Source organism: Physcomitrium patens, chromosome 3 (assembly GCF_059467195.1).
Source record: "Physcomitrium patens ecotype Gransden chromosome 3, ASM5946719v1, whole genome shotgun sequence".
Taxonomy (NCBI): Eukaryota; Viridiplantae; Streptophyta; class Bryopsida; order Funariales; family Funariaceae; genus Physcomitrium; species Physcomitrium patens.
Window position 1 is genome coordinate 11,900,738 of NC_143412.1, and position 9,938 is coordinate 11,910,675.

Consider the following 9,938-nt stretch of genomic DNA (forward strand, 5'->3'; position numbering starts at 1 on the left):
TTAAAAATTAAAAAACCAGAATAAATTATATAAATTAAAATTGTAAATCTTGGAAGCACATTAAACAAACAAGAAATTGGAAAGTGCTCAAATTTGAACCATCAGCTGCTGGGGGTAGAGAGAATAAATCACCGTCTATCTACAAGGGTGCTTTCTTTTCTATGTGTGTTTTATATATATATATATATTTATTTATTATTTTTTTTTGAAGGATTCAGGCCTTGGGAAGAAGAATAACAACGGATATAGGGAGGGCATCATGATCGACTACTACTGCTTCTACCTCCCTTTAAGGGCAGATTTGGCCAACCCCTTCACCACGGAGGTTTTGGAGGGTACCAAGCCATCCTTGGGATTCAGGGCCTTGCGCAGCTTTGAAATAGTCCACGCTGTACCGATGACATGTCCTGCCGTTGCCAACGTGTCCTGGGCCACCTGTCCAGCTGGCTCTCCATATCTGTGGCAACACACACACCGTTCATCCATCCTACATCATCAGCCCCTATTGAACTCACTAACTCACTAACTCTTCTGATACCCCACCACACCACGTCTTCTCCAACCTACTTGCAACTTTTTAATCTAATTTCACTACCTAAATTTTCTATATGAAAAATCACACACACACACACACACACAAAGCATATATGTATGTATGTATCAGAAACACTGAAAGTTCGGTTATTTCCAATCAGAGTGGGTATAAATGTTTATATATATATATATATATATATATATCTATAAGCGAGAGAGAGAGAGAGAGAGAGAGAGAGAGATTATACTTGTGTGCGACGACAGTTTGCGTCATCTCTGAGGAAGAGTGAAGGACATCTTTAGTGGCCTTCTCCACAGCATCAAACAACTTGCCTGTACAGAATAAGGGAAAACAAGTAAATAGGAATGATTTTTTCTGGTAGTTTTGAAAAGGAAAAAAGAAAGAAAGAAAGGCATTGTAGCTTTCTGCTTGTGAATCGTGCCTAGTGAAGTTCTTGTGTTGTGATTGCAACTGCAGACTGCAAATCTGAAAGCAGGCGGAAACGTGAACGGAATTTCGCCATGAAACCGTTCTCTTGTCAAAGAGGGGACGTCGAAGTGCCACCGAAAGTCATCTAAAACATTCAGCTGGATAAAATTGTCGAAAGGGGGTTACAAGACTTACCAAACGCATCCAACGATGCAAGAGCCACCTCCCCAGGCATCAACTTGAAAATCTTCGACCCGGCTTTTGACTGGATTGCTGAGCCTGTTAAGAATCCTGCCGCCTTTACAATGCCACCCAGAACACCTTTCGCTACATTCTCAGTTGCCCGCGACAGTTTACGAACTCTGAATACACCGATGCACACAGACATGTCTTGAATGAGAAACAAAGCAATCCATAATCACCAAACAGCCATCTGGCTGGATTGTAAAGACAAACGGTTGTAGTAAACATGAACAGACCAACACCACAAACCTATATCCTTCTCATTTTAGGGAGTAAGAGGAAAAAGAATGCCACTTTGATTGAATATGAAGAGAGTACCGCTTCATGTTTTTAAGGGCTTTTGGACTGATAGTGCTTGGCTTGTCATTAGTATTAAGCTTAGTCTTCATGTAAATGGTGCCACTCTCAAGCTGCTTTACAGTGGAGTCCCGAACCCAAAAGATTCCACGAATAATTTGGCCTGTACCAGTTGCAATGGCCCTCGCAGCACTTGACCCATAGTCATCGACATTCGGCGCCATGGTCGTCCAAAATGCAGCCTGGTTCTCTTCCGTAGCAACGACCTGATCATAGCCCCCGATGTTAGTTGAATCATTCGTGCTACTCTGAAATTGACAAACTGAACAACCATTAAGTTGATTACTTGAATTTTCTTTTTTCTCTTTCACTTCCTTCCAATTTTTTTGACACTCTTGTAGGTCTAATTCATGCCTTCAACACATTTGCATTTCTTACCTGCTTGCCGTCACTTGATAATACTTCCTTGGGAACCACTTGACCACCATACTTTTCTACCTGGTTTGCTGAAGGAGCAACGATTTCTTTATCTTTCTCCTGTACAGACAACTGTTGCGTATTTTGAATAAACTTTTCTTTTTGTTGATCTCCATGTACAAGGGTTGGAGATGAAAAGGAACTGTACAAAATTAATAGTTCGTCTAACTGCTTGAACTCTTTCTCATGATCTTTACGGTCCGGAAATGTCACTCCGTAATTCAGCGTTACTAAGCGATTACCCTGCAAAGCACAAACAACACAGGACACCCATTCGCTCTTCAGAACCATAGATTCAAACACAACATACTCAGAGAGACGAATTTCAGTACCTAGCCATATTTACTGAGTGAATGAAGGAATTGTACTCCAGGAGTTTTAGAAGCAAAAACCTCAAGTGTCTCACTCCCAATAGCCTCATCCAACGAGGAGGGGAATGATAATGTGAAGAAGTAATGAGTAGGGTCGAGTTTGACGGTTGGCACATCTTTCATCAAAGGCCAATGCAAGTCCTCTCCAACACGCACAATCACAACACTGTCGTTGCCCTTTTGTGTAATGCGGACGATTGAGAAGTAGTCAGTTGCCAAATGAGGGCTCTGTTGCTCATCAACAAGGTACACAATTGCAACTGGAGTAGAAAACAAGCATTCTTCTCGGGGATTAAGCGGACGATCATTTGCAGAGTCGACATCTTTTCCAAAGCCTCCCTCGTTTGCTACCTCTTCGTCTGGCACCCCTTCGTATATTTTGGGATATAGCGAGGAAGACTGAGGCTTCTCACTGTCAGCTTGGATTCTCTGACTGCTTTCCAGAGAGTGTGATGACTGATGTATTACAGGATACAACCCCCCGTCACTTTTCTGCGTGACACAGCTCACGGAGGATGACCTCGTTATTTCAGAAGGCGAGTGAGATGGAGGAGACAAGGACTGAGTTCGGGGTAATTCAGGCTTGGGAAGATCGTGTACTGGGGCTTGGTCCACGGTTGAGGAGGCTGCCTCTCCTTTTAGTTGAGCTGTGCTGCTCATCCATTTGTCAGAACCAATAATGAACGGCGTTGAAGTGTCCTTAACGCCTCCAGGAATATACTTATTAATCCAGCCCATATTCAAACTGTACTCTACTTCCTTGAAGCCTGAGCTGCACGCTGCAAGAAAGCATGCGGTTTTGATCTTAGTAAATATGATATTGTCCTTCTGAACAGGGAGGAGCCATAACAATCCAACCTCTACATCCTTCAATGTCTCAGTCAAACACTAGAATTTGATAATTTCGACTGATACATGGCAGCTTAGTGATGAGATTCTACTTCCATGAAACGATTACATGACAACAGTGTAAAGCATAGTAACAAATTTCAATTCTAGCCAGTCCAGTGGTCAAATTAGATATATTCCTAATTATTTACTCTCCTAATAACCAAGTATTCCTCGAATTCAATCAATAGTTGATTGAGAAAAAAAATAAAAAAATAAAAAATAAAAAATAAAATTATTAGCTCTGCATTAAATGTCCACTTTAGACGATGGAGAAAACTCAATGGGAATTTACCTTCAATAATGCCGCTGCCTACTGCGCGGCGGACAACCAAGCTGTCAGAACAGGTATTTCTCCTGATCCCTTGGTTTGTTGTGTTATTGAAACTCCCGTGCCTTGGTCTGCTTAAAAACGATGAGAAGCTGCTCGTTGATGTCGTCCAACACTCTCTTAGGACAGTTGCGCCAAACGCCTGCACATGCACGATATGAAATAAGTCGAATGGCTTTCAAGCTTGGAAAATTCATGTTGACCACATTGGACTAGCTCAGGAAGCAAATAGGCAATTCACTCGATGTTGAAGACCTGGTTCAATAGCATCCAACAGAGCTCTCTGGGGGGTCACAGCCAAAGACAGGTCATTGAATGACCTAGTCCCAGAGGAAAGAATTGCGCTCAAGTGGATGTTTTCGTCTTGCTCGTAGCCCATACTCTCAAATTGTTAAAAGTTAGAATAGCTCTCTACAATAGTACAAGACCAATGATTGACAACCATAGATGGCCTTTGAGCAAAAGTCCATGTTCAACGATTCTCACCGAAACTATATGCTAGGAACACACTGAATCAGACTTAGCTCCTTTATACTCGAGTTTAAAAACACATTCTCTAATACCAAAACTTGTACGAAGCCGTTCAAGATAATTGTGCTTTGTAATAACCACCCCACAACCCAATCAACCTTAGAATCACACCCTCAATCCAATCCCTTCTTCCCTGAACAAAAAACCTCCAACTCATTCATACTCACCAGAACAGAAATTATCAAAATGCGCACGGATCCTCCACCCTACCCCACGGGCAGACACACTCCCCGCCACCAAAAAATCCCAAAAACCCCCTAAAACCATAGACCTATAAATCCCGCTCTACGAGAAAAAAAAATGAACAAGTGCAATCAATAGACGATGCCAATCCGCGCAGCTGAGCAGCAGTTCAGCGCAACTCGCATCATGATTGAGCGTTACCGATGCCTTGCGCTCCTGGCAACACCGGCGAGCGGCATCGTCGGGCACAGTAAAAGGTGAGATTCCACCGACATCTTCATATCGGTGTTGGTAAGCTTTTTTTGGCGTATATTCCACTCCGCCAGATGAAACCGAACCTGGTTGGGTTTTGCCGTAATCCAGTGCAGAATGCGCGTAATGGAGACTAATCTGTGTGGATGACGTCCATGCCGACCACGCTAGAACGGCGACGCCGTCGTCGTCGGAGGAGGAAGAGCCAAATTCGCCGCGTGGGGTGCAGCATCGTTCGAAGGGAGGGAGGGAAAAAAATCGTGTTCACACACACACACACACCACAATCTGTGTTCACACTGGCGACTTCACTTGCTCCAGAGCTCGGATCTTTAGAAGACTCAATATTGTGCTTGGAGTCTGAGCCAATGAGAGCTCCAAATTTCCATGCCTCGTCAGCAAATAGTGACAGTTTATGCGATCACGGTGGATCGCCTTTACCTTATCAAGTGGATGGATGAATGTTCATTACGGATGTGGACTTATCCCAGTGGATGAACGAGGAAACGAGATATTGTAGAATTCGTCGGGACTTGTTCTGTTGATTCTGGGAAACTTGGATTCAAAAAAAAAAAAAACTCGTCAAAAAAGACCCCTGAAAAATTTTATCATAAGGAAGAGGTTTAATAATAAGAGGAAAATAGTATTTTTATGTGGGAAACGTTTGTATCTTCACTCAGCCATAACATCATGCTTGAATTAGAATTTCAAAAAAATCTCGTTCATTATATTTGTACAATACTGAATGACTTTAAATCATATGTATGATTGAGTTAATAGCTGTTTTGTGAAGATTGTGAAACTTACTAAATATTTTGAATTGTGATCAATGAAGATGTTTTCCTTTGAAAAAAATGCACAAGTGTAAAAATATGTATATTAACAACCTTTGTGTATGATTGCTTTTTTTACAAATTCGTGTTTGTTTGTTTGTTTGTTTGTTTTCCTGAAAAAAAATGTTTCTATATTGTCAAAACTAGAAATCCTGAATTAAACTCATAATAAAAGAACAAAAAAGGTTGAAGCAATAATTGAATGTCGTACAACCAATCATATCTAGTATTAGTTTTCTGTTTTGGTTATTGGAACTATTCCATTCAAAAATATGTAAGTCTTCTAAGACATGTTTTATGATTATATAAGGTCTTTTATAAAATCTTCATTATTTGTATTTCGATTCTTTCCATCCGTGAATTCTTTTTTGCAAGTAAATAAATTTTTGGATAAAAGGCGTCTGTTATTTGAAATACAAAAATAAAATAAATAAGAATAAAAATAAAAAATGACCTTACTCATCTTTATCTATTCTTTTCTAAAACTTTTCTGCAACGAATGTTTCATTTCGTCACCTGACTCCGATAATGGATGGTTTTGTTTTGTTGTTTCATTATATATGCAATTTTTTCAATTCTATATTTTTTCAATTTCAAATTACTGCAATAATTGTATTAACTAGAGAATCTTCATCTTCCAGCTATGTAATGCATTCAACCTAACGAAGTCAAGTGAACGTCAATTCTGACATGCGTAATATTCTACATCTCAACAACGGTGTGCCCACCACATCATATGGAGCAGGCTTGCAACCGCACGCGCGCATTTTCCGACCCCAAACACCAAAGTCCAACAAGAGCACCGACCCTGAAATTGGACAATCTAGAACCATGGATTGATCCTATCGCCATCGAACAGGCAGTGCCTCGCCACCTGAAAATCATGCTTACGCTCTACCTGCAACTGACGAGAGATCAGCTCATGGGCGCAATCATTGAACTCTGCTTCATGCAGCCTCCCTCCCTCCTACCCACCCCCCACACGCCAAGCCTCAGTCGAAAGACTGAGATAGCTTGAGCATCACAGAAATCAGAAGCTTTGGGTATCATCTCCATCCGGGGCTTCGCCATCACACTAAACTGCAATCAGACCCAAAAATATCATAAACCATCTTCACTCGAAACGCTGTAGCACCCACCGGGAAGCCTCAGTTTACATTGTAACGTCAAAGAAATGCAGGTTTAGTGCATGCTGAGGAGGTTCTCCTTGTCAAACAAGATCCCAGCACCGCCCACAACTAGCGCTCGTAGAGATTGATAAAAACCAATTCTAAAACAAAGGACACAAGTATCGTATATACTGAAGTGATCATAGTACAAAAAACGTTTATAAAAATTTAGAATCCTTATCTATTGTGGCCTAACACTGGCTTAGAGTAATTCTAGTGTTCAAGGATAACTTAAGAGAAAAAGCAGCAACTTGATCCTATTCACTCGCCTATCATTTTGTAAAATGCAAGTTGTCATGAGGTTGTAATTTATCCATTACTTAAAAGAACCATTCATCCATAAACTCTAACGTGTCTTGCTTCATTGTCATGAGGTGTGGATGCGACTTGTTGCAACAGATGTAACCATACTTGGCCGCACAACTCGACTCTGAACCCCACACTCATAACCCGCACCCAACCAAATTCGACTAGTTGCGACCATTCGGACCACGGTTGCCCCACATAGTGCAGGGAGACCGTTGCATACCCCCCGCAACGGGGACTGAACGTTTGCCGCTGCGCAAGAGCTTACCGTCGACGTTAACGCGTGACTGTGTGGTGTGCCGAGGCAGCAGAGGCATTATGCATGATGTTGATGACTCCACACGGGCAGCCAGCAGAGCAAAACCCTAATCACTTATACCTTTTTTCTCCAACCTGCGAAAACCAACTATCACTTGACCTAGCTCTTATAGGATCATGATTTAATCCATTGTATCAAATAACAACTCAATTGGAAAATAGCTTATCAAATTATACTTTGGCTTGGACAAGGAATTGAATGATCTTTCTTACAAAACACTTAATCATTTATGTAATTTTACATATGTACTTTAAAAAAAACTTGCCAATAGTACGATACAGAAATATCCTAAAGAAGCAAAGACAGTATTTGCTATGCTAATTCACCTTGCCACATTTCGTCTAATACAAAAATAGAATTTAAAATTTCAGCAACTCCTCTTACAAAAAAGTAGTTAATGTTCTCAAATTGGACAGAAAAGCCAAAAGTCTATTGTAAAGATAAACTTACAAACCCTCGCTGCTTCCCGACTTCAGGTACCAAATAGTTCCCTGGACATGAGGATTAAGCTGTGTACCTGCTCCTGTGTCACAGCGCAGAGCTTTAATCTGCACATGCCTCTCGTCAAAAGAGCATGTCGTGAGGGCGTGCGGAAGACTACCCGTTTTGTTGCGCAGCGGTACCGAGCTGCAGTGAGAAAGGTGGCCATGCACAGAGGGTCGACATCCTGCACTGACCTCTAGTAGGGTGTTCAGGATTGGTGCGGCGTTGTTAACGACGTTATTTTATTTTTTTTGTAAAGATCTTACCACCTTTGTAGAAGTCCAACATAGCACACACAAATTGGATGATTGCCACACTATCTAAGTTTGGTCATCTACACAAACATTTAATATATGTGATTGTTTGTTTGTTTGTTTGTTTATTTATTTATTATTATTATTATTATTATTATTATTACTATTATTCTTGTTTATATTTTCATTAGCTTCATTGGTAGTTTTTTCTGTAATTTTTTGAATAGTTTTCAAATGATACAACAATCTTTTGAAAGCATCAAAAGCATGTACATCTTATATTGGATGGATTAGCAAAAAATATAAAAATAAAAATGCAAGCATTTGTTGATTTCTATAAAGAAAAAGTTATATAGATTGGATCTATGAGGACCAACACATGAATTTAAATACATGAATTTAAGGGCATTTGAAATAGCTTTGATTAGTACCAAGGGTGGTAGAATACAACTTTGTTTTATAATTTCATTGCTTGTATTTATAAAGTAATTGGTCTATATGTGGCTTGTACATGGATATTTAATACATGTCTTGATTTTAGAGTTTTCTATGTTTCTTTGCATTGTAGATGATGAAAGTTTGAATAAACCAATCTCAACAAAATAGCCTAAAGATATAGACTTTCCTGCCATATTTTTGTAAAATATTTTGACAATTTTTCTTTATAGTGATTATGATAGTTTTATACAAAAGTTAATTAATTTTTGTATGAAATATTATAAAATTTGAATATAAAATCTATGTTACATTTAGAACAACTATTTGTTGTTTTCATATAATTGTAGTTTTAGATTTAAAGAACACATATAATATTCATCACCATTATTCACATCCTAAAAGCATATGTAGAAACTTTTTAAGATTGTTATAAAAACTTGTTACAAAATACAATAATCAATGTGATTACTTCTATTGTCAATAAATCATATAAATAGCTAATGTTAAATTGGTTATTTATGTGATTATTTGTATTATCTAAAGAATTTAAAAATAAATTATTATTTTATTTTATTATTTCATTTTTCATTGAAGTTTTATTATATCATAAACATACATATTAACGTAGATATATACGAGTTAGATAGAAATAAATAGAAGTAAGTAAATTTAATAATAAATTATAGAAAAGCTTCTTAAAAGCTTTATAGATACAAATTAAACTTTATACATATCTATAGGTGATTAGTAGGTTGAAAACATAGCCAATAAATTGGCCATGTATCATACATATTAGCCACTTGTAGTATTGATTGGTCATGTGGTGTACATTGAGAAACTTGCCTTGTAAGTTATATATGTGTCCTTTAATTTGGACACATGTTAGACGTCTTATAGAATATAACTATATAAATGCTCATTAGATAGTATATATAGAGATAAGAGTAAAGCCTTCTTCACTCTTATCGATACCTTTTTTGATCTTAGGCTTATTTCAAGAGTCTTTAGTCTTCTTGTCTTTGACAATAGCCATTCTAGTTTTAATATTATATTATTTTTTAATAAATATTTAATATATTTAAATGGCATAAGAAATTATTAATGATCTAATTATTTTTGTTTTATGTCTTTGATACATTGTTGAAGTTGAAGGCATTTAATACCTTCTAAGCTTAGAAAATTAAATACATATTTTTTAAATAGATGGATATGGTGTCATGGACATACATATTTATCTTAATAGTTATCTAGATAATAAGAATAGGTAGAAGTAAGTCAAAGTAGATAAATATGATAATATCTTGTAGAAAGCTTCTTAGAAGCTTTAGAGATGCTGCTTTACCTTTATACATGTCTATAGGTGATTGATAGGTTGAAAACTTCATCAACAAAGAGGCCTCGTATCAACATATTGTCAAGGACAAGAACTTGATAAAAACAAATAAACAAATGAGACTTTTCTCAAAGAAAGATGAAAAAATAGAAATAACTAAATATGTATATTAAAAAAGAATTAAAATGACTATTACTAAAAGACAAGAAAACTATAGACCCTTGAAACTAGACTAGAAGCAAGAAAAGAATTGACAAGAATGAAGA

At 37.9% G+C, this 9,938-nt stretch overlaps 1 protein-coding gene across 1 annotated transcript; it reads right to left on the minus strand.

Moving 5' to 3' along the window:
- Positions 1–4,792, minus strand: LOC112280648 (senescence/dehydration-associated protein At4g35985, chloroplastic). Its single transcript, XM_024516352.2, has 8 exons — positions 4,487–4,792; positions 3,536–3,713; positions 2,374–3,131; positions 1,943–2,224; positions 1,526–1,770; positions 1,160–1,326; positions 783–867; positions 1–457 (listed from the first exon to the last, which is right to left on the minus strand). Exons 3-8 carry the CDS (start codon positions 3,088–3,090, stop codon positions 280–282), a joined length of 1,674 nt encoding a protein of 557 aa, XP_024372120.1. The 5' UTR covers positions 3,091–3,131; positions 3,536–3,713; positions 4,487–4,792; the 3' UTR covers positions 1–279.
- Positions 4,793–9,938: the final 5,146 nt, after the last annotated feature.

Excerpts from the sequence above, each read along its gene's own strand:
- LOC112280648 (XM_024516352.2), bottom strand. The coding sequence starts at position 3,090 with ATGGGCTGGATTAATAAGTATATTCCTGGAGGCGTTAAGGACACTTCA. Across the intron at positions 1,771-1,942 it reads TATCAAGTGACGGCAAGCAG|GTCGTTGCTACGGAAGAGAA; the intron begins GTAAGAAATGCA and ends GGCTATGATCAG. Across the intron at positions 1,327-1,525 it reads GCCCTTAAAAACATGAAGCG|AGTTCGTAAACTGTCGCGGG; the intron begins GTACTCTCTTCA and ends CGGTGTATTCAG.